Raw genomic sequence first — 22,020 nt, 5'->3', positions numbered from 1 at the left:
AAAGAGGAGGTAGGCTGTCAGGGCCCAGCGCCACTGCCACATCCAATATGGCGCCACATCTAACATGGTGCTGCTGCCACACCCAAGATGGCGCTAGGATTGGCGGTTTCCACAGAGCAGTGGGGCCTTCCTTCCATTACTGTGGGTGTGGGAGTTTAAAATTGGGAAGGTCTTCCCAAAAGACTTAAAAACATCATATCTCAGCGATATATGTTTGCACATGTTTATAGCAGCACAATTTGTAATAGCCAGATCTTGGAAGCAACCTAAAGGACTGAGGAATGGATAACAGAGAGGTGGTATTTCTACACAATGGAGTACTACTCGGCCATAAAGAAGGATAAACTGGAGACTTTCATAGGTAAATGGGTGCAACTTGAGACCATATCATTAGTGAAATAAATCACACACACAGTAAACATCGTGTTGTCTCTTTAGTGGGAGAACCTGAAACAAAATATGTGTATGTATAGCAAAACACAGTGCTGGTCTTGTTCGGAGGACTGAGTCAGATGTCTCGGGCTCTGGGTGAATGATCTGGGGACGACAAGGTGCAATGTATGGACCATGGTTGCCCCCTAGTTGATGTGTTTTGAAATTTTGTTTTAATTTATTTTCTCCTTTTTGTTTTCCCTCCTTGAAATAAAATGGATTTGGAAAAAAATAATAAAAAAATAAAGTTAAGGAAGTCAGTCAAGCGTCACATGTGGAAACGCAGGCCTACAATGCCAGGGCTCGGGAGGCTGAGGCAGGAGGCTCCCTGTGGGTTCAAGGCCACAAAACCAGCTCAGCTCCTGAGGGAATCTAATTAGACTGGCACACAGGAGTCAGCAGTTTCGACCGACAACCTTCCCCGCCAGGGCGGGAGGAGCCAGCGGACCCATCCGGAGCTCTGGGCTCCCGCAGATGGAGGCAGAGGCAGGAAAGTCTCCAGCAGGCCAGGAAGATCCTGAGTTGCAGGAGGCCTGGTCTGTATTCCCACTTGGGATCCTCCTGCCTCAGTCTCGAGTGGCTGTTCATAGACTGCATCTCCGATCCCAGCCTTACTACAGCTGCGTGTAGAGACGGGGTGTCTAAAGAGCCAGAGAAGGTAAACTGAGTCTCCATGGTGGCTGACCCCACGGGACCGGGTCCCTCTAAGAAGAGGACAGGATGGGCGCTGTGGTACCTGCCTGAGTACAGAAGCAAAAGGCGGTTTGGATCCCAAAGCTTTGCCAGTGTGGGGGTGCACAGGGAGCTTGAGCCCAGCATAGCGCTGTTAGGAGGCGGAGGGCCCTTTAAAAGGCGGGGCTTATGGGAGGAAGTGACGTCATAGGGGCAGGGCCAGAGAAGGTATATTAGGCCCTGTCCCCCCCCCCTTTTTGGTCTTTTTTCTTCCTTCCTTCCTTCCTTCCTTCCTTTTGGCCAGGGCGCGATGAGCATGAGCCAGAATTCAGTTTCAAGCCGGGCATGTGGCGCACACCTGTCATGCCACACTTGGGAGGCTGAGGCGGGAGGATCTCTGCAAGTTTGCGAGCAGCCTGGGCTGCACAGTGAACCCAAGGCCAGCCTGGCTGCAGAGTGAAGCCCTGTCTCAAAAGACAGAAACGAAAGAGAAAGAAAAAAACACCTGAGAATGTATCCCAAAAGATCAATCGGGTCAATCAAACCTGATAAATACAGCAAAGCAAACGCACCGGCTGTGGTATCCACGCAGGGTTCCCAGCGATTTGCAAGTGTGTTTCAGGCCCCTTCTTTTGTTCCCTGGTGTCAAAGCTGATGAAAATAATTACCAAGGAAATAAAGTCGTGTTCTGTTTCTTTTCTAAGCGGCCGGGTGTTTTCCTGAGCAGGCTGATGAGGTAGGACAGGGCCCGCCCCCACCCACCCCGGGGACCAGTGGAGACAGCAGGAAAATGGTCTTGACATCTTTGACGAGGACAGAAAAACCGTTCAAAGGCCGCGGGGTGGGTCCCAGGCTGCTGTCAACCGCCTCCCGCCAGGCCTGGTGCAGAGGGGGGCCTGGGACAGACAGACAGACAGATAAGACAGACAGACGCCCAGCCATGCCCACGCCTGCAGAATATCAACCTTTTTTTTTTTGTTTGTTTGCTTTTTTTTAACCAAAAGATGTTTTATAGCAGTACAAGGAACCCAAACGCTGACAGCAAATCAGCCTGACCAAAAAAAAAAAACAGGGAAAGCCAGAGGTCAGAGAGCAGCTGGGGAGATCAGGCCCCGGTGCCCTGGCCCACGGGAAACGGGTTGAACTTAAAGAGGAAACCCGCGGAGGGGGCGGAGGCAGCTGCAGCCCGGATGCCCCTTTGATCTGCAGCCGAATCTCCAGCTTTCAGAGCAGGGTCAGGCCTGGGCCACGAGCCCAGCCCCAGGCCTCGGCAGCCCTCCTCCCCCAGCTCCGAGCCTGAGCCTGAGCCACGCAGGCTCCCTGCACAGCCAGGCTGACCCCCACCTGCCCTGAGGAACGTGGGGGGTCGCGTGCCCGGCCCCACGCTGCGCCCCGAGGCCCCCAGCCCCGCCCAGGGCCTACCCGCCTCCTGCACCTCCCACCCCGGCTCCTCACCGCGCCCCACCTCCCGGATCTGTGCTGCAGGCCTGGTAGGCCGCCCGGCTGAAGACGACCTCTGTTCCTGGCCTGACTATTTCTGTCCCACGGGCCTGGTGCTGCACTGGCCGGGCCGCACAAAGCCGGCTTGTGCCTGGGCTCAAAGCCGTCCCTGCCCCAAACCGGGACCCACCGTGAGCTCAAACCCAGCTGCCCTGAAAGACAGGCTGTGTCCGGGGCAGGAATGCAGCAGGGCCAGCCGCCAGCCGCCGGCCGCCTCCTGCAAACATTTGCCCCGCGATGCATAAAAATAGCGCCCGGGATTCCTGGCGGGCCGCTCCCCACCCACCACACGCGGGATCCGCTTTCAGCTGCAAACCCAGAGTCAGTCTGAAGCCATCCACACCCACAGGGCACAATCCGCGTCTGCGTGGCTGAATGCGGCCCAGTGTCGGCTGCGGACTGAGGCCAGGCCAGGAAAAACGTTTGCACAGCTGACTGCGGTAGGCATGCCTGCCTGGCAGCCCAGCACTCTGGGAGGCTGAGGCAGGAGGGTCCCAGGTTCCAGCCCAGCCCAGACCTGGACAACTTTGGAGGCCCCTCCCAAAAAATTTATTAAAAAAACCTTAGTAAGAGAGCGAGACATGAAGGGAAGCACGCATTGCTCGGGTGGTTTCGTGCACCTCCCGCCTCGCAGAGGATTTCTGCAATTATCCGCTCATTTTTTCTGCAATTATCAGAGCACTGTGTTTTCACCATCAGAGGACAGCGTTCAAAGGAAATGCACTCCTCCCATCTATCTTTATGGCCTGCTAACAATGACAGGCGCAAACAGGATAGCTGGCTTCCGAAGTCCCGGTTTTACCGCAAAACTCCATCCCTTGGCCCGGTGCGCGCTCCCAGAGCCCGCGGCGCGCAAGCTCGCTCCTGTGCTGGGGGGCGCGCACTGCGCATGCTCGTCCGTCCTCTGGCGCTCCCGCTCGCGCTGCGCATGATCACTCCAGTCGCCCTCCCTCCCATCGTACTCCACTAGGCCGCGCGACCGGTCCCTGCAGGCTTGCATTGCGCATGCTCGGCAGGCCCTCCTCCTCCTGCAACACGTCCTACCGGTTCGCTCTGCGCATGTCCGCTCTTCACTATTTCCGCCCCCCCCGCCTCCTCCCGCACCCTGGCGGCAGGCACGCACTGCGCATGCTCCAACGTTTGGGGTCTGCAGTTTGGCCTTCAGTGGTTCATACTGCGCATGTTCACTCAGACGCTTACCCTACCCCATTAGCACGCAGTGCGCATGCTCTCACATCTCCCCGGCGTTTAGCCCTTCTCTCCCGCATAGGCCGAATTCCTACAACACCCAGAGGCACAATGACTTCGGGCAGGACGACCCCCTCGCCCACCCATGGTCTTTATCCCAGCCCCTCAGTCGCACCCAAGATGCAAGGCTGCGCCCCCCGCCCCCGCGAGGGCTCGGAGAGCAGCGAGGCGCGCGTACGGCCGCGTCGTCGCCTGGTGATGGCGTCAGAGCGCGGTGACGTCGCGCGGCGCGGTGACGCAGGACGCGAGCGCCCTTGTTTGGGAGTGCGGCTGGCGCGCCCGTTTTGAAGCCGCTCGTCTCCTCTCCTCTCAGGGCGGCGCGGGCGTGGCCGCGAGCCCGGGTGTCTCCGCCCGTGCCTCTCCTCTCCCCGCGCCGGCCGCGCGGCCCGGGCCGCCTCCCCCGGGCCCCCCGCGTCCCCGCCTCGGCCCGGGACCCCGCGGCGCCCAGGGCGGAGGGTCCGGGCGGTGGTCCGGGCCGCGCGCCGCCATGCCGCCCGGCAAGGTGCTGCAGCCGGTGCTGAAGATGAAGGTGGACGAGCTGTTCCTGTGCTGGCTCAGCGAGGCCGGCACGCAGCGCATGCTGCAGGACGGGCTGCGCCGCATCCAGGCGTCGGGCCGCGCCGAGCTGGGCGCCGGGGACGCGTCCGTCCCGCCCGAGACCCCGGCCCAGCCCCGCACCCCGGTTCCGCCGCGGACCCCCGTCCTACCCGCGTCCCCAGCCGCGCGCCGGACCCCGACTCAGCCCCGGACCCTGGTTCCGCCCGAGACCTCCGTCCCGCCCCGGACCCTGGTTCCGCCCGGTACTCCAACGCAACCCCGGACGCCAGCCCAGCCTCGGATCCCCGTCCAGCCCGGGACCCCCCCGCTGCCGCTCGCGCCGCCAGCCGCCCGCAGGTCCCCAGGACCCCAAGTCGTAAGTCCACGTCCGTCCCAAAGTGGAGGATGGACCCCAGTGGTGCGCCACCGTCCCTCTGCGGGGGTGACGGAGCGCTGCCTCCTCATCCCTTTTGGGGAAAGCATTTGGCATGCTGCGCTGCGTCTTTGACAGTTGCTTGGTTTTCTGAGACAAGATCTCACGGTGCAGCTCAGGCTGGCCTGGAGCTCACTGTGTAGCCACGCTGGCTTCGAACTCGCGGCGTCCTCCCGTCTCAGCTTCGGTATCTGGGGTGACAGATTGCGCCACCCCTTCGGGCCGTTACTCTTGACACTTGGAGGTTCCGGGGGTCCTGGGTCTGGAGACCGTGTTCGGCTTTGTCGGCCCGCCCGGGTGCATTTCTCTGCCGTCGAGATGCGGGCTGCTGCTGCTGTTTCTGTACTTGCTTTGTGGTACTGAGGAGGGTCGCCAGGGCCTTGGCACGCTCGTTATTTTGAGGCTAGGGTCTCGCTAAGTTGCCCAAGCTGAAACTTGCCACCCTCCTGCCTCAGCCTCTCGGAGGGCTGGGGTGACCAGTGTGTGTGGATGCACCCCTCGACGGCCTTTATGTATACACGTGTATGTCTGTTTACTTACTCCTTTTAGGACAGGCTCCTGGGGATTGAACCCGGGCCTGTCACCCTGAGCGACATCCCAGCCCTGTTATTTATTTTATTTTGAGACAGTGTGCTAAGCAGCCCAGGCTGGGCAGGAAGTTGGGGGCTTCCTGCCTCAGCCTCCCGGGGTGCAGAGAAGTGTGCACCACCATGTCCCTAAAGGCTGAGCTGCAGGCAGTGCTGCGTACAGCTCCTCATCCGTGCGTGGTAACAGAGCTCCAGGGGGACCAGACCGATGGCTTTAGTGCCAGTCACCTGGCCCAAGATTCTGAGAGCCTGTGGGCCATGAGGGAAGCAGGGCTGGCCTAGTCCACCTGAGCCTGTGCTCTGTGCTTCCACAGCCCGCACCGCCCAGCAGCATGGGGCAGGTGTCATCTAAGGATCGGCCAGGGTCTCACAGCCCAGGTCCCCCTGACCCCTTCCTGAGGCCTGGGACGTGGTGGGGGGGGTGCCCTTCTAGGATCAGGGGCCCTTCTCCTTAGAGAGGGGAGCCCAGGAGCCATGCCCAGGAGGAGGAGGGAGAGGCCTGGCCCAGCCCAGCACTGAGCCAGAGTGTCAGGCTTCCCCGGGTGCCTGTGTGCAGAGGGGTGTGCCAGGCTCTCCCAAGCCAGATGTGCTTCCGGTCCTGTCCTGGGCCCAGCCTGGGTGTTCCCCACGCCATGAGGGTGTCAGCTCACTCGCTGGTGACCGGACCACCAGGAGGGCCACAAGTCTGTCGGCCCCGAGAACCTGCTGTGAGAGGCACTGAAGGGCTGGGGTGGAGCCTTTATATGATTACACGCTGGACCCTTTGGTTTCATCCAGTGAGTTCACCGATCTGTCTGTCTGTCTGTGTGTCCCTCTTCAGTACTGTGGCTGGAAGCAGGGCTTTTTCTTCTTTGAGGCAGAGTCCTTCCGAATCACAGGAGTGCAGGCCGGGCTGGATCCCCGGGTCCTCCAGGCTCTGGTCCGGTCTGCACCTGGGCCCAGGAGATGTGCTCTGTGCCCTGGGGAGGCAGGCAGGGGACCCTGTGTCTCCCGGTCCCTGGTCCTGGCTGTCCTGATGTCCTCCGGCCGGGGCTCCGTGTCCTGAGGAAGGCGGGGTGTGCGGTGCCCGGAGCCAGCTTCCCCCAGCCCGGCCCGTGGGAACCTGTGCGGCTGTGCAGGGCCACCTGAGCAGGCCGCATGGTTCTCTGTTTCCTGCATCCTCCCGTCCCTCTGTCCCCCACCTCCTCCCAGGTGTGTGGGTATCTGGAATCCTGATCTCAGCCCCTTCGGGTGAACCGCTGTGTGGACTGTTAGCATCCGGTGGAATTTCTGTGCCTGTGGGATTTGCATGTCGGTGGGGCTGGCTTTTGTCGAGTGTGAAGAGTTGAGTTCCGGGCACTTCTGGAGCATTGGTCCCCTACTGGGGAGCTGCTGGCAGAGGGCTCCCCGCCGCAAGGCTGCATCTCTGCCTTATCGAGGTGTGCCAGACGCCACTTGAGTTCTGGAGGACACTTCTGTGGCCGCTGAAGTCCTAAAGGTCCCTCTCAGAAGCCGGATTTAAGCACAGTCTCAGTTGTACAGGACACACAGGTGTCCGCCGTGTGTCTTGTAGGAGTTTCGTGGGGTGGCCTTTTACACTGAGAGGCTATGATCGCTCTAACTGGCTCTGAGGCTGCACGGGATGGTGGGGGGCAGGGCCTGGCACGGACCGCTGCTCTGTCCTGCCCTGGCCCCAGCCAGTGGGGACCTGGCAGCCGCGCTGTGCTGGGCTGGCCCATGTCCTGTGCCCCCGGGTGGCCAGTGGGTCTCAGAGCCACCATCTGAGGGAGGGAGACCACACACAGTGCTTGTTCCAGGCCTGGTTGTCGTGTGGCCCCAGAGATCCCCCAGGGAGGCCTCCGAGTCCCCGCTGTCCAGTGGAGGTGCCGCTGCAGGGCTGACAGCTGCGGGGTGCGGGTGCTGGGTGCGCTCAGCAAAGCAGCAGCGGGAGCCCGATGTAGTGGCCAGCCCCGTCATCCCAGCACTCCGGGAGGCTGAGGCAGGAGGGTCCCACGTTGGAGCCCAGCCCGGGCAGCTTAGCGGCTTAGTGACCAGCGGGAAGGTCAGAAGGGGCAGGTGAGCCCCATGCGTGCGTGGGGAGAGGAGCAGCTTGGGCGGCTGGGGCGAAGCTGGGGGTGTGCTGGGTGCCAGCTAGAGAGAAGCCCCCTGCTGGGCACGTGAGGGCTCCAGGGAGGTGGCACAGGGGACAGGGAAGGACGGGCGGCAGCTGCGGTGCGGATTCCGGGGGAGCTCAGGCCTGGGGCAGGGGCTGGGGGCTGGAATCCACCTGCCTCGGCCTCCCACTGGGCAGGACCGCAGCGCAGCTGTGTGTGCATCCGGGCAGCCCTGCACGGGGAACTCGCTCCTGCGCGGGGAGCGCCAGCCGGCTGGGGACTCGCGTGCCATCGCGGGGGCGGCTGAGCGATGACCCGGCAGGAGGAAGCTCCGGGCGGACGGTGGCCCGGCCTGCGCCCCCCCGGGTCCGGGTCCGGGTCCGGGTCCGGGGTGTGCGGGGCGCGCTCGGGCGGCGGGTCCCTGCGAGACGTCAGCTTCAGCCCTGCCGCGCGGGCTGGAGTGCGGGGCGGGGAGCGGGCAGAAGCGCCTTCCGGAGCCCGGGACGGACCGGTGCGCCCGGCCGGCCGCGCGTCCTCCCAGGGGCGAGGGGCGGAGCGAGTGTCCGGCCCGCCGCCCCCACCCCGCCCAGGCCCGGTGCCCACGTGACGGCGCGGCGCGGCTGCCCGGAGCCGGCCGTCCTGGCAGAGCGCGGGGCAGGAGGTGACGGAGACGCAGGGGCCGGAGGGCCGCCAGGGGCCGAGGACCGGGGCAGAGCGGAGGACCGCGGAGAGCACCGTGCGCCCGCCGGGCCGCCGCCAGCATGCGCCCCGCACCCCCACCTGTGGAGCGCGCGCGGCCCGGGCCCGGGACCCCCCTCGCCGGGCCCTGCCCGCATGGAGCGCGCTGAGCCCGGCCCCCGCCCACAGCGCCCCGCCAGCCCGCGCCCCGCGTGCTCTGCGGCCCGCGCGTCCCCCGTGACCCCGCCGGCCCCGGCCCCGGCCCACGAGCGCTGCGCCCGGGGCGCCCGGAGGCCCCTGCGGGCCGAGGCCATGCGGCTGCGGGAGCGCTCCTCGCTGCGCCAGGACCCCGACCTGCGGCAGGAGCTGGCCGCGCTGGCCCGCGGCTGCGACTTCGTGCTGCCCTCGCGCTTCAAGAAGCGGCTCAAGGCCTTCCAGCAGGTCGGTGCGCGCGGCCCGCCTGCTCCCCGCCACGCGGGCCGGTGCCCGGGTCCCCGCGTGCGGCTCTGGGAGGGAGGCGGCGCCGCCACCGCCCGCACGGTCCCGGCCCGCTGCCCCTGCCCTCGCTGGGTCCTGGGGTGGGACGGGAGCCCCGAGTGGGGGTCGCTGGGGCCCGCAAATGCCCATCGCTTGGTGTCTCCAGTGCCTGTGACATCCCTACACGCGGGAGTCCAGGTCGGACCACACACTGCCCAGCAGGCTGCTCTGGGTGACCTGTGCGGAGAGAGACCCTCCTGCCTCGGCCTCCCCAGTCCGGGGGTGACGTGCGAGTGCCACCTCGCCGGGGTGCCCCTTGTTCCAAAGCAGAGGGTCCTTATGGCTGCCTTTGCCCACACCTTCCAAGGCCCCTCTGCCTCCAGGTACCCTTGTGGGGTGACAGGAGCCAGTATCAGTACTTCGGGGTCCCCTGTGGCCGACATTGGCAGTTAGGGGGTCCCTGCTGCACAGTGTTGAGTGTACGGGGTTCCGGCGCCCACTGTTGGTGGTCAGGGATCCCCCCAGGCCAGTGTTGGTGGTTGGCAATCCCTGCTTTCCTGCTGTCGGTGTCTAGGGGTCCCCGCTGCCCAGGGCCGGCGGTTGGGGGTGCTCACTTTCCCAGTGTTGGTAGTTGGGGTCCCCTCAGCCCTTAGCCGGCAAGGACGCCGCGTTCTTGGAGACGCCTGCCCCGGCCGAGCCCAGCCATCCAGGCCTTTGAGACCCCTGAGCCGAGGCCCCCAGCGACCCCAAGCTGGGGGACCCTGCGGCCCAGGGTGCGGGGTTCCGTCACACACGCCCGTGGGAGCCTCTCTGGTTCCCCGCGGGGCCTCCCTTCCTGCCCTGTGTGCGCAGGTGTAGGGTTCAGGGGACGCGCTGGGCTGCATGGCCCGGGGCTCCTGCTGCCTCACTGCGAGCCCCGGCGGGGCACCCTGCGGCCCGGCCAGCTGTGGGGCTCCGTGCGTGGGGCAGGAGGGCGCCTGGCCGGGCTCAGGTCGGGGTGCTGTGCGGAACGCGGGTCTCGCCGTGTGGCCCAGCCTGCCTCAGCCTGGCGTCCTCCCGCCTCGGCCTCCCCAGGCAGCAGCACCGGCGCGCGTCCCACTGGCCCCACCAGCCTTCCCGAGCCCGCGCAGGCCGCTGGACCTGGCCATCGCGCCCCAGTGCCCTGGCCTGGGGGTGACGGCCCTGCCCCGGGTGCGTCCTCACGGCGCCCGGCCCGCAGCGGACACCCGGAGACCCCGCTCCCGCGGAGGCCGCGCCTCGGAGGCCGCGCCTGCCCGCCGGCCGGGCGCGTGGGGAAGGAATGCGCCGCTCGCTCGCTATTTCTGTCCGGAGATTAAGCCGAGAATCCGGGCGGCCGGCCCGCCGCGCCCCCTGCCGGCTTCTCCGCGCACCGCGGTCGCGCCCGTCCTCCCCGCAGCCCGCCGGCCAGGGCTGCCCGGCTTCGTTCCATCGGTTCCTCTCCCGCCCCATCCGCCCTCCCACTCACCGGCCGCCGGGCGGGACGCGAGTGGCCGTGGGGGGCGCACCCGGCACCGGAGGCTGAGCCGGGGCAGGGTGGGGTGCGCTCAGCCGGGTGGACGCCGCTGTCCCTCCTCGCCAGGTGCAGACCCCGAAGGAGGAGCCGCGGCCCCCGCCGTCCAGCCAGAGCATCCCCGCCTTCTACTTCCCGCGCGGCCGCCCCCAGGACGCCACCCGCGTGGACGCCGCCATCACCCGGATCGAGCACGTCTTCGCGCAGTTCCCGCAGGAGAGGGCCACGGCCGCGGACATGGGCCAGGTGGCAAAGGTGCGTGTGGCAGGGCCGCGGGCCGCCCTGGTCCCCGTCTGCACCCTCCTGCCTCAGCCTCAGCCTCACAGGCAGCCGGGACCCACGTCCGGCTCCCTGGTGCCACACCCACCCTTGGTGAAGGGTTGGCCTCGGGGAGCCTGCAGGGGGGCCTCCCCAGGGTGACCAGGGCCGACCCCAGCACGGCGGGGTCACACGGTGGGGAGGGCGACCCGCACAGCCCAGCCGCGGCTGTGTGTCCTTCCGGCCGCCTGCAGAGGCCCGTGTTGTGTGTACCTTTGGGTTTTATTTATTGCCCTGGTCTCCTCCGTTCCGGGCGTGGAACTCAGGACCCCGCTCACACCGCTGAGCTAACCCAGCCCAGTTTCTGGTTTTAGAGACCGGCTCTCGCTGCCTGCCCGGGCTGGCCTGGCACCCCCGGCGACCCTCCCGCCGCAGCCTGCGGAGCCCCGGGAGCCTCTGGTCAGGCACCGACCTCGGGGGGCTGCACCCAGGGCCTCCTGCATGTGTGTGTCCTCGGGGCCGCGGCAGGGACTCGGGTCTGCCCCAGGTTTGCCAGTGGGAAAGGGGGTCTCAGAGACCTGGGGGGCTCCCTTCCCCGGTGAGCGTGGCCTGGCCTTGAGCTGCGCCGGCTCAGACGTCCTCGGAGCTGAGGGGGACGCACTCTGCGGTGCCCAGGGCGGTGCAGGTCGCCTTCAGGGAAGCAGGCCCTCTTCATCCTGTAGGCTGAGGCGGGAAGCTCCCAAGTGGTAGCACAGCCTGGGAGCACAGGGATGACCCATCCCGAAAACGAGCTGAGGACCGCAGTGCAGTGCCGTGCCAGGCCCCGCGCCATCATAGGAGCTCGGGAGGCAGCCTGTGGGCAGCCGTGTGGGCCCCGTGGGCGGGCGGCCTGTGGGCAGCCGTGCACAGTGCGAGCTCAAGGGCACAGCTCGAGCGCCCTGCCTGGCAGCAGAAGCCTGCAGTTCCCGCTGCCTGTCTGTCTGCCCACCTGTCCGTCCACCCAGGGCCACACAGCGCTCTGCCCCCAGGCTCTGCAGCCTGCCCTGCCCTTCACATCCCTCCTCCGAGCCTGAGGACAGGTGTGTCCAGTGTCCTTGTGTCCTCCTGGGCCCCAGGTCCTGGACCTCCCCGATCTGTCTGTGTCCACAGCCGGGGGCTCTCCATCCCCGAGGAGCTCGGGTTAAGCTCTGACCGGTGACCCTCCGGCTCGGCCCCCAGTCGTGGGTCGCGGGAAGGCACCGTGTGCCCCCGGCCTGCTCACCGCCCAGCGTCCGGGTCCCACCTTGTGATTTCTGTGCAGGGCTGACCGTCCTGCTGCCTGCCCTGCGGTTCAGGGACCTCGGTCAGGGGCAGCGCCACCCCCACGGTCCTCCTCAGTATCCAGACAGGCGCTGGCTGTCCAGGATACTTAACTTGCCTGCTGGTTTCACCCTGCAGATGCCCTGCCTCGGCCTCCCTGCACCCAGGGAGATTCTCAGCTACCAAGGCACCGTCTGCAGCTTGGTCCCTCGGGCATCCGCTTCCCCGAACAGCGGCCCAGCCGGCCCAGGGTCCCCCAGCTCTCAGGCACCAGGAGGTGCAGGCCATCTTCATCAGGGCCTACACAGGGGCGCACAGCTCCTCGCACAGCAGCCCAGAGGCCTGACCTGGGGCTGGTGTCCCTGTGCTGGTCTCTCCCTGTCTCGGTCCATCAGGCCCGCCCTGTGCCATCCCACAGCCGGGTGGGTGCTGACACCCAGCAGCCCTCGGGGCCCGTCCTGCAGGCTGAGGTCCCTGTGCTGCTCTCTCCCTGTCTCAGTCCATCAGGGCCGCCATATGCAATGCACAGCCCGGGTGGGTGCTGACACCCAGCAGCCCTCGGGGCCCGTCCTGCAGGCTGAGGTCCCTGTGCTGCTCTCTCCCTGTCTCAGTCCATCAGGGCCGCCATATGCAATGCACAGCCCGGGTGGGTGCTGACACCCAGCAGCCCTCGGGGCCCGTCCTGCAGGCTGAGGTCCCCTGTGCTGGTCTCTCCCTGTCTCAGTCCATCAGGGCCGCCATATGCAATGCACAGCCCGGGTGGGGTGCTGACACCCAGCAGCCCTCGGGGCCCGTCCTGCAGGCTGAGGTCCCTGTGCTGGTCTCTCCCTGTCTCAGTCCATCAGGGCCGCCCTGTGCCATCCCACAGCCGGGTGGGTGCTGACACCCAGCAGCCCTCGGGGCCCGTCCTGCAGGCTGAGGTCCCTGTGCTGGTCTCTCCCTGTCTCAGTCCATCAGGGCCGCCCTGTGCCATCCCACAGCCGGGTGGGTGCTGACACCCAGCAGCCCTCGGGGCCCGTCCTGCAGGCTGAGGTCCCTGTGCTGGTCTCTCCCTGTCTCAGTCCATCAGGGCCGCCCTGTGCCATCCCACAGCCGGGTGGGCGCTGACACCCAGCAGCCCTCGGGGCCCGTCCTGCAGGCTGAGGTCCCTGTGCTGCTCTCTCCCTGTCTCAGTCCATCAGGGCCGCCCTGTGCCATCCCACAGCCGGGTGGGTGCTGACACCCAGCAGCCCTCGGGGCCCGTCCTGCAGGCTGAGGTCCCTGTGCTGGTCTCTCCCTGTCTCGGTCCATCAAGGCCGCCCTTTGCCATCCCACAGCCGGGTGGGCGCTGACACCCAGCAGCCCTCGGGGCCCGTCCTGCAGGCTGAGGTCCCCTGTGCTGGTCTCTCCCTGTCTCAGTCCATCAGGGCCGCCCTGTGCCATCCCACAGCCGGGTGGGCGCTGACACCCAGCAGCCCTCGGGGCCCGTCCTGCAGGCTGAGCTCCAGGGTTCAGGTGGCAGAGCGGTGTCTGGTGCGGCTGCTTCCTGAGTCACAGCTGGTGCCTCCCGCTGTGTCCTCCTTTGGTGGACGGGGTGGGAACTCTACACCAGGCATCTGTAAGGTGTCTCTCTGGCCACAGACATGATGTCCTCCCTCTGCTGTCACAGGCCGGCTCTCTGTAAGGACTGTGCCGGCCCGTGTAAGGCCGTGACATGGTGCTCTCCTGGGAGCCCCTGTCACCCCTGGGTGCGTGGCTGACATTGCTGTCGGGCTCCTGGGTGTGGCTCCCCTTGAAGGGGACGCGGTGTCCGCTTGTCTCTGGTTGCAGAGGGCTCGGCTGGCCGAGCCGGGTGGGTCGGGCGCCTTGGGCACCGGGTCCTCTGCTGCCTGTCTGCCTGCAGGGTCAGCACCCGGGCACCTGGCTGTCCCTGACCTGCAGGCCCTCTGTCCCCCTCCTGCCCTTGGTGCTTTCCTCCCCATGTGTACCTGGCTTGGCCCAGGCATCGGTGGGTCTGGACGAACGCCCGCCCGACCCCAGGCCATGCCCGCCCCTCTGAAGTGTACTTGGGGTCGGGGTCTCGCTGCGCTGCCCAGGCTGGCCTCCAGCTGGAGACCCTCCTGCTTCAGCCTCCTGTCGTGTGTGTGTGTGTGTTGTCTGAGCGCCGCTGCTCTGTCTCCTCGCCGTCCTCTGTGCATGTGCATGTGAGAGACACCACCCGTGCGGTCCCAGGTGCTCCCAGGCCCCTTCATGTATCCCGCAGCCCCGGCCCCTCGGGAGTACTGTGCGCCAGCACCCGCCCTGAGGGCAGGCAGGAGGGCGCTCTGGGTCCCGGTGGTGGCGGCGCTGACCGGGTGCCCCCTGCCCAGGCCTGCGGCTGCCCACTCTACTGGAAGGGGCCGCTCTTCTGCGCCGCCGGCGGGGAGCGCACCGGGGCGGTGTCCGTGCACAAGTTCGTGGCCATGTGGAGGAAGTGAGTCGGGAGTGGAAGGGGGCGGGGGTGGAGACCCGGGGTGCCCCAGCCCTGCTCCCGCCCAGCTCCGTCCTGGTCCTGGTCCTGGTCCGACCGCCCGCCCCGCCCAGGGTGCTGCAGACCTGCCACGACGAGGCGGCGCGCTTCGTACAGCTGCTCAAGCGCCCGGGCAGCGACGGCCTGGTGCAGGAGGACTTCGTGCCCTTCCTGCAGGTGCGCGGGCGGCGGGGGCGGGGGCGCGGGTGTGTGCGTGCACACGTACGTACGCGTGTCTGTGCACTGTGTGCGTGCCTGTGAGTGCGCACATGCGTGAGGACGCCCACTCTGCTCCGCCCCGCCTGCGCAGGACGTGGTGAACACGCACCCCGGGCTGTCCTTCCTGAAGGAGGCGTCCGAGTTCCACTCGCGGTACATCACCACGGTGAGTGTCCCTCCCCGCGGCCTCCACTTACACCTGGACCCTGCTCAGCCCTCAGCCCCGGTGCCAGCCAGGGAGGTGGGGGGCATGAAGACCAAAACCGTGGTGGTGCGGAACGGGGTTCACCCGCCCCAGCCCCTGCCGCATGGCCTCAGGGTGCCTCGGACCGCACAGCTTCGTCAGGAGGCTGAGGCAGGACAGTCCTGGCCGGTGCAGGGCCAGCCAGCCGGAAGCAGCAGCCGCCCAGGGCCACAGGCTGACCGTGCCGCACGCAGCTGTCCTGCTGCCCTGGGACGCCCCTGTTGGATGTCGGGACGCTGCACCCGCCTGTGCTGACCCGGTCCATCCCGCAGGTCATCCAGAGGATCTTCTACACCGTCAACAGGTCCTGGTCCGGCAGGATCACGTGCGCAGAGCTGCGGAGGAGCACGTTCTTACAGGTGAGGAGATGCGGGAGGAGGAGGAGATGCAGGAAGAGATGGAGGAGGAGGAGGAGGAGGAGGAAATGGAGGAGGAGGAGGAGGAGGAGGAGATGGAGGAGGAGGAGGAGGAGGAGATGGAGGAGGAGGAGGAGGAGGAGATGGAGGAGGAGGAGGAGGAGGAGATGGAGGAGGAGGAGGAGGAGGAGATGGAGGAGGAGGAGGAGGAGATGGAGGAGGAGGAGATGGAGGAGGAGGAGATGGAGGAGGAGGAAGAGGAGGAGATGGAGGGGGAGGAGATGGAGGAGGAGATGGAGGAGGAGGAGATGGAGGAGGAGGAGGAGGAGGAGATGGAGGAGGAGGAGGACGAGATGGAGGAGGAGGAGGAGATGGAGGAGGAGGAGATGGAGGAGGAGGAAGAGGAGGAGATGGAGGGGGAGGAGATGGAGGAGGAGATGGAGGAGGTGGCCATGTCCTCCCACCCTGCCGGTGAGTCCCCTGTCCCCGTCTCTGTCCCCAGAACGTGGTGCTGCTGGAGGTGGAGCCGGACATCAATCAGCTGCCCGAGTTCTTCTCCTACGAGCACTTCTACGTCATCTACTGCAAGTTCTGGGAGCTGGACACGGACCACGACCTGTTCATCGACGCCAAGGACCTGGCCCGGCACAACGACCACGGTGACTCCCGGGGGGGGCGGGCGGCGGCGGGGTGCCCGTGCCTCGAGGGTGCGTCCAGAGCTGCGTGGGTGGCGGGCGCAGGGCGGACCAGGGTGCTGGCGGTGACTTGCTGGCTCCACCCGTCTCTGTCCTGGTCCCGGCCGGCCCTGCAGCCGTGTCGTCCCGGATGATCGAGCGCATCTTCTCGGGAGCCGTCACGCGGTAAGAGCCGCCTTCCCCGTCCCCTCCCGCCCTCGCCCTCGCCCTCACCTGTCAGAGCAGGGCCCGGCCAGGGGGCAGCACCCAGGGCGCCGGGAACCCCAGCCCGCCCCTTCCCGCAGGGGCCGCAGGGTGCCCCGCGAGGGCCGGCTGAGCTACGCGGACTTCGTGTGGTTCCTCATCTCGGAGGAGGACAAGAAGACGCCCACCAGGTGCGCCTGCCGCCCGCCCACCCGGCCTGAGCTCGGGTCCGGGTGCCCCAGCCGCGCTGAGCCGCCTCCCCCGCCCGCCCCCAGCATCGAGTACTGGTTCCGCTGCATGGACCTGGACGGCGACGGCGTGCTCTCCATGTTCGAGCTGGAGTTCTTCTACGAGGAGCAGAGCCGCCGGCTGGACGCGCTGGGCATCGAGCCGCTGCCCTTCCGAGACTGCCTCTGCCAGATGCTGGACCTGGTCAAGCCGAGCAGCCCAGGTGCGGGCGGCCCCGATTACCCCGCCCGCACCCGAACCCCTGGGCCGGCCCCCCAACCCCGCCCATCCCGTGCCCCCCTCACCCCGCCCGCCCCTCGCCCCCCCTGCCCCGCGCCCCCTCGCCCCCCCTGCCCCGCCCCCTCGCCCCCCTGCCCCGCGCCCCCTTACCCCCCCCGCACCGTGACCCCCCACCCCGTGCCCCCCTCACCCCCCCCACCCCGTGCCCCCTCGCCCCGCCCGCCCCGTGCCCCCCTCGCCCCGCCCGCCCCTCGCCCCCCCGCCCCGCCCGCCCCTCGCCCCCCCCGCCCCTCGCCCCCCCGCCCCCCGCCCCTCGCCCCCCCTGCCCCGCGCCCCCTCGCCCCCCTGCCCGCGCCCCCTCACCCCCCCCGCACCGTGACCCCTCACCCCGCCCACCCCGTGCCCCCTCGCCCCGCCCACCCCGTGCCCCCTCGCCCCGCCCGCCCCGTGCCCCCTCACCCCCCCCGCACCCCCCCGCACCGTGACCCCTCACCCCTCCTTCCCCGTGCCCCCACCCCGCCCACCCGTGCCCCCTCGCCCCGCCCACCCCGTGCCCCCTCGCCCCGCCCGCCCCGTGCCCCCTCGCCCCGCCCGCCCCTCGCCCCCCCTCCCCGCGCCCCCTCGGCCCCCCTGCCCCGCGCCCCCTCACCCCTCCTTCCCCGTGCCCCCTCGCCCCGCCACCCCGTGCACTCTCGCCCCGCCCGCCCCGTGCCCCCCTCGCCCCGCCCGCCCCGTGCCCCCCTCACCCCCCCTGCCCCGTGCCCCCCTCACCCCGCCCACCCCGTGCCGCCCCCAGGCCGGGTGACGCTGCGGGACCTCAAGCACTGCAAGATGGCGCACGTTTTCTTCGACACTTCTTCAACGTGGAGAAGTACCTGGACCACGAGCAGCGCGAGCAGGCGGCCCTGCTGCGGGTGAGGCCCGCCCTGCGCCCCAGCCCCCTGACCCCGGCCTTCCCCCCCTGACTCCCCAAGTTCCCTGACTCCCACGTCCCCTGACTCCCCGTGTCCGCAGGACGGCGACTCCGACGGCCCCGAGCTGTCCGACTGGGAGCGCTTCGCCGCCGAGGAGTACGACATCCTGGTGGCCGAGGAGGCCGCGGGCGAGGCCTGGGAGGACGGGTCAGTGCCGGGGCCGGGCACCGCGGGCGGGCCCAGGTGTGACCCGGTCCCCGGGAGGCCTGATCTCTGCCCGCTGGAGGCTGAGTCGGGCTGCTCTCTGAACCTGGTGGCCGGTGCGTGCAGAGCTGAGTCCTGCACCGAGCTGCCACCCTGACCGGGCACACGGCCCAGCTCCCCGCTGCCCCACCCCAGCTCGGCCGGTCAGGCCTTGGCCCCTTCCTGGGGGGGCCCTGTCCCCCCAATTCACCCCCTGAGCCTCTGCTGGCGCCCGGCTCACGGCACCCGCCTTGCAGCTTGGAGGTGGCGCTGAGCCCCGTGGAGCAGAAGCTGCCGTCGCTCCGGGGGCAGAGGCCGGACTGCGGGGCGCCGTCCCTGCTGGGCGACGTGGACCTGTACGAGTTTGCGTGCGGGGACGAGGACCTGGAGCCCCTGTGAGCCGCCCGCCTGTTCTGGCTGTCACCAGCTCCAGCGCCGGCCCCGCAGGAGGAGGGCCCCCGTGTGCCCCCTGGTGTCCCCAGTGCGGGGTGCTGGGCCGCAGGACGCCCCGGTCCCTTGGGCCCGAGAAGGATGGGCGAGCGCTGGGCCCTGGACGTGGCCGTGGGGCCCCGGCGTGGGCAGTGCTGGCCGCATGCGTCCTGTGTACTTTGGAATAAAGACTTGAGGTTTTCAGCTGCGGCCGTGCTGCGGGGTGGACGGACAGGTGGGGACAGGGCCACCGAGACGCGTCTGGGGCAGGGCTGCCCTCAACACTGGGACCCCACCTGGACCCAGGTGGACCCTCCACCAGGACGCGTGTCCCCACAACCAAGGCCAAGGGGCCCACACAGCAGCCTGGGAGTCCGTGGCATCTGGGACCCCATCCTCGTGCTGGGCCCGCAGCGCCCACCTCTGCTGGCCCGCAGAGGCGGGATGGGCACCAGGGGACGCCCGAGGCGAGGGGCCGGGCTGCAGGGGTGGGGCTGGCCGGGCATCTGCACACGGGGCAGGCCTGGCGATGGGCAGGGAGGTGGCCCTGCGCTCACCCTGCACCCGCGTCCAGCACCGTGGGGCTGTGTCCTCCAGTCCGCCCCGGCCAGCTCTGCCCAGCACTGACGGGCGCACAGGCAGGGAGGCGGGGTGTGCGCCCTCCCTCACCGGGAGGCTGAGGCAGGAGGGGCCGAGCTCCGGCGCAGCGCCCGCCCCGACGTGGAAGTGTGACCCCGCACGGCGGCGCGCGGCTGTCCCGGCAGCTCCGGAGGCCGAGGCAGGCGCGCCCTTGTGAGTTCAGGGCGAGCGTGAGCCCGCGGCCAGCCTGGACTGCAGAGAAAGTGCCCCTCGGCGCCCTGCAGACGCCACAGTCCATCCCTGCGCCCCGCACAGAGCACGGCCTGAGTGAGGGCGCCTCCTCCCGGGGCGGAGGGGTCCAGGAAGGGTAGGGGTGCCGCGCTGCCCCCTGGAGGCCCTCCTGCGGCACCGGCGCCAGCCGGGCCGGCCTCGGTGCGGCGTGCCGAGCTCGGGAGCCGCAGCCGCGCCGGTGCAGGGCGTGAGGCTCGGGCCGGGGGCTACCCACCGCGGGGCCCGGCGGACGCAGGCCGGGTGCCGGATAGAACGCGGGCCGGTTCCGCCCCGGTGCGGACCGCGGGCCCAGGTCCGGTTCCCCCCGGCGGAGACGGCAGGACCCAGATCGGATCCCGACGCGCTGCCCGGCCACACGTGCACCGCGGCCCGCCAGGCCCCTAAGCCCGGCCGACAGCGACCCCGCGGCGGGCACTCGGGCTCGGGGCGCGCCGGGAGCAGCAGAACCTCCCGCGGCTCCGCCTGCCGGACGAGCCCAGAGCGGCCACAGCCGCGGCCCCGCCCCTCAGCACACGTGTCGCATCCCGCCAATCAAAGCCCGCGGGTGGCCCCGCCCTCCCGGAGCCCCGCCCCTTCGCGTTGCAGGGCCGCGGGATGTGGGCCTTGCGGGCCGCCGTCCGTCCCCGGCTGTGGCTCTCCCGCCTGGGTCGCAGCCGCCCGGCTCTCTGGGAGCCCCGGCCGCTCTATCCCGCACGCGCGCTCGCTGCTGCCGCCGCCGCCGCCGGCCACGGGGTCTCGGGCAACCGGGACAGGCTGGGGAGCCGAGATGGTCGCAGGCCGCCTGCCCAGGGAAGCCGCGCAGAAGCGGACCATGAAGAAGAGGAGGAGGAGGAAGAGGAGCTGCTGCGGAGCGACCCGTTGCTGCCGGCGGGACGCAGCGCGTGTGCCTGGTGCACCCTGAGGTCAAGTGGGGACCCGGAAAGCCGCAGCTAACCCGAGGTGATCCGCCGTGCTGCGGGAAGGGCGGGGACGGGGCTCGAGGAGGAACCAATGGGAGGGAACCAGGGGCGGGCATTCAGCCGGGCGGAGCCAATGAGGGTGGAGCTTCGGGAAGGTGCTCTCAGTGGGGCGGTACTCCATTAGTCATGCCTGGGGAAGGCAGCTTGATGAGCCGGTACTCTCTTACTCAGGCTGGGGAGGGGCGGAACCAAAAGAGGGCGGGGCTCTGCGGAGGCGGTTACTAGGCTTGTACCGTATTGGTCAGGGACTAGGAGAGGCGGGGTTAAAGCGGGTGGGGCTCAATACAATGAGCGGGTTCCTCATTGGTCAGGGCCGAGGAGGGGCGGGGTAAAGAACTGGTGGAGACTATTGGGCAGGAACTCAGGAGGGGCGGGACTCAGTGAAAAGACTTGGGGCAGACAAGTTAAGGGTGGGGATTCCCACGAGGGGCTGGCTGAAAGGCGGGGCCTGCGAGCAGTGAAAACCTGAGCCACTGTCCAGTTGCACACGTTGTGCACTGTTGTCGGTAGGGGCTGAGGCGGGAGGCGCGCAGAAACTCCAGGGCCTTCCCCAGGCCTGTCCTGGCCCCCACAGCGGCCTGGATTCGAGGCTGGGGAGAGGCAGTGCACCCTCCATCTGCATGTCCCACCCTCAGAACAAAATCCCAGCCCAGCAGGGACCTGGACCCTATTCCCAGTCCGGGTACCCAACAGCCACCAGCCACTTCCGGTCTTTGGAATGGCCTGTCCAGTTTCTCTCTTGTCTCTGGATTTACCAGCTGTACAGATAATGCAGCAGTAGTGTCTCTCATTGAGCACCGTATTCTCAGGGTTCACCCAGGTTGTGGCGGCTGTTAGAGCCTTGCTCCTTTTCAGGGCTGTATAGTGTTCCACCACGTGGAGAAATCTGCCATCCATTCATGTCTGCCTGAAAGCTTCTGCCTCTTGCTTCTGAAAACAATTTTGAAGCCTGGAGAGGCTGGAGGAATCAGGATGTGAACACATCTTTGGGGCCACATCTCAACCCACGAGACCCTCACCCCTCTGCCTTCTCACTAATTGTACCTCAGTGTCCAGCCGCCCCACCGCACCCAGATCCCACAGGAGGCAGGCCCATCCAAAGTCCCCACATGGGTCCCCATCGGTTTTATACTAGGTATAGGGTTAGGGTTAGAGTTAGGGTCCACGTGGATAAACCCAGGCTGCCTTAGGGGGCCCGACGCCAGGAGGCCAGGAGGAGGCTGTGGGGTGGATGGTTCTGGGCAGCTCGGACCGGGCCCTGTGCCGGCCCCAAAGGGAGGCGTCCCTGACCCGGCCTCATCCGCTCACGCAGCCGAGTGGCAGGTGGCAGAGGCGACCGCGCTGGTCCACACGCTGGACGGCTGGACAGTGGTGCAGACCGTGGTGGTGCCCACCAAGACGCCCAACAGCAAGCTGATCTTCGGGAAGGGGAACTTGGAGCAGCTGACGGGTAGGCCTGACCCTTCTCCTTCCCTTCTGAGTTTTTTCTTTTTCTTTTCTTTTCTGTTTTTTTTATTTTTTTGAGACAGGGTCTCCCTTTGCCGTCCAGCTGGCCTGGAGCTCACTGTGTAGCCCAGGCTGGTCTCGAACTCGCAACGGTCCGCCCGCCTCAGCCTCCCGAGTGCTGGGATGACAGGCGTGAGCCACCGCACCTGGCTTGGGTTTTTACAGAAGGAACCAGCCAGCCGGGGTGGTACAGCCCGTTTATCCCAGCGCTTGGGAGGCTGAAGCAGCAGGAACCCTGAAACCTCGATGCCAGCGTGGGCCTCACCGTGAGTACAAGGCCGGCCTGGACTGCAGAGAGAGACCCTGTTCCAAAAACACAAAAAGAAAGGAAGCGAAGGTTTCCTTTCTTTTAGCTCATGGTCTCAGAGGTCCTGTCCGTGGGTACTGGTGCCATTGCTTTGAGGCCTGTGGTGAGGCAGGAACATCGAGGTGGTCGCTGGGGTAGGACAGAGCTGCTCAGTCATGAGGGCTGGCAATGGCAGAGGAGCTGCAGCGGGGTGCTGTTACACCGTGTGGGCCCCGCTCCCAGTGACTTCACCTACTCTCGCTAGGCCACGCCCACAGTGACCTCACCTCCTGCTAGGCCACGCCCACAGTGACCTTACCTCTTTAGGCCACGCCCCAGTGACCTCACCTCCTGCTGCTAGGCCACGCCCCCAGCAACCTGGCCTCCTCCCAGTAGGCCACGCCCCAGTGATGTA

The 22,020-nt window shown here is 67.6% G+C and overlaps 3 protein-coding genes across 7 annotated transcripts in view; 2 read left to right on the top strand and 1 right to left on the bottom strand.

Moving 5' to 3' along the window:
• Positions 1-209: 209 nt before the first annotated feature.
• On the bottom strand, positions 210-4,788 carry LOC106026078 (uncharacterized). Of its 5 annotated transcripts, none has more exons than XM_063242971.1 (3): positions 2,570-4,788; positions 1,677-1,755; positions 210-1,572 (listed from the first exon to the last, which is right to left on the bottom strand). In XM_063242971.1, the coding sequence occupies exons 1-3, from the start codon at positions 2,845-2,847 to the stop codon at positions 805-807; spliced, it is 1,125 nt and encodes a 374-aa protein (XP_063099041.1). In that variant the 5' UTR covers positions 2,848-4,788; the 3' UTR covers positions 210-804. The 5 variants fall into 5 exon arrangements, with proteins under 5 accessions (XP_063099041.1, XP_063099043.1, XP_063099045.1 ...); XM_063242973.1 differs by having other exon boundaries at positions 1,677-2,000; positions 2,735-4,788; XM_063242975.1 differs by having other exon boundaries at positions 2,735-4,788.
• Positions 4,789-8,124: 3,336 nt separating this feature from the next.
• Ppp2r3b (protein phosphatase 2 regulatory subunit B''beta) lies at positions 8,125-18,188 on the top strand. Its single transcript, XM_063242963.1, is given in 14 exon segments — positions 8,125-8,621; positions 10,258-10,443; positions 14,094-14,197; positions 14,308-14,410; positions 14,544-14,618; positions 14,969-15,055; positions 15,555-15,711; positions 15,864-15,912; positions 16,032-16,121; positions 16,206-16,381; positions 17,195-17,248; positions 17,251-17,312; positions 17,413-17,519; positions 17,813-18,188. Coding segments are annotated over 14 exon segments (1,677 nt in total). The 5' UTR covers positions 8,125-8,336; the 3' UTR covers positions 17,955-18,188.
• A 1,213-nt stretch (positions 18,189-19,401) lies between these two features.
• The window catches only part of Gtpbp6 (GTP binding protein 6 (putative)), a 7,189-nt gene continuing 4,570 nt past the window's right edge, over positions 19,402-22,020 (top strand). Inside the window, 3 exon segments of the mRNA XM_063242964.1 lie at positions 19,402-19,719; positions 19,722-19,793; positions 21,126-21,263. Of these exon segments, the coding sequence (XP_063099034.1) occupies positions 19,449-19,719; positions 19,722-19,793; positions 21,126-21,263 (481 nt within the window). The 5' untranslated portion in view covers positions 19,402-19,448.

Source organism: Cavia porcellus, unplaced genomic scaffold (genome assembly GCF_034190915.1).
Source record: "Cavia porcellus strain 051 isolate PalLab524CR breed Dunkin Hartley unplaced genomic scaffold, mCavPor4.1 scaffold_33, whole genome shotgun sequence".
NCBI lineage: Eukaryota > Metazoa > Chordata > Mammalia > Rodentia > Caviidae > Cavia > Cavia porcellus.
The sequence above is the reverse complement of the archived record's forward strand: the minus strand, read 5'-3'. Positions and strand labels throughout refer to the sequence as shown.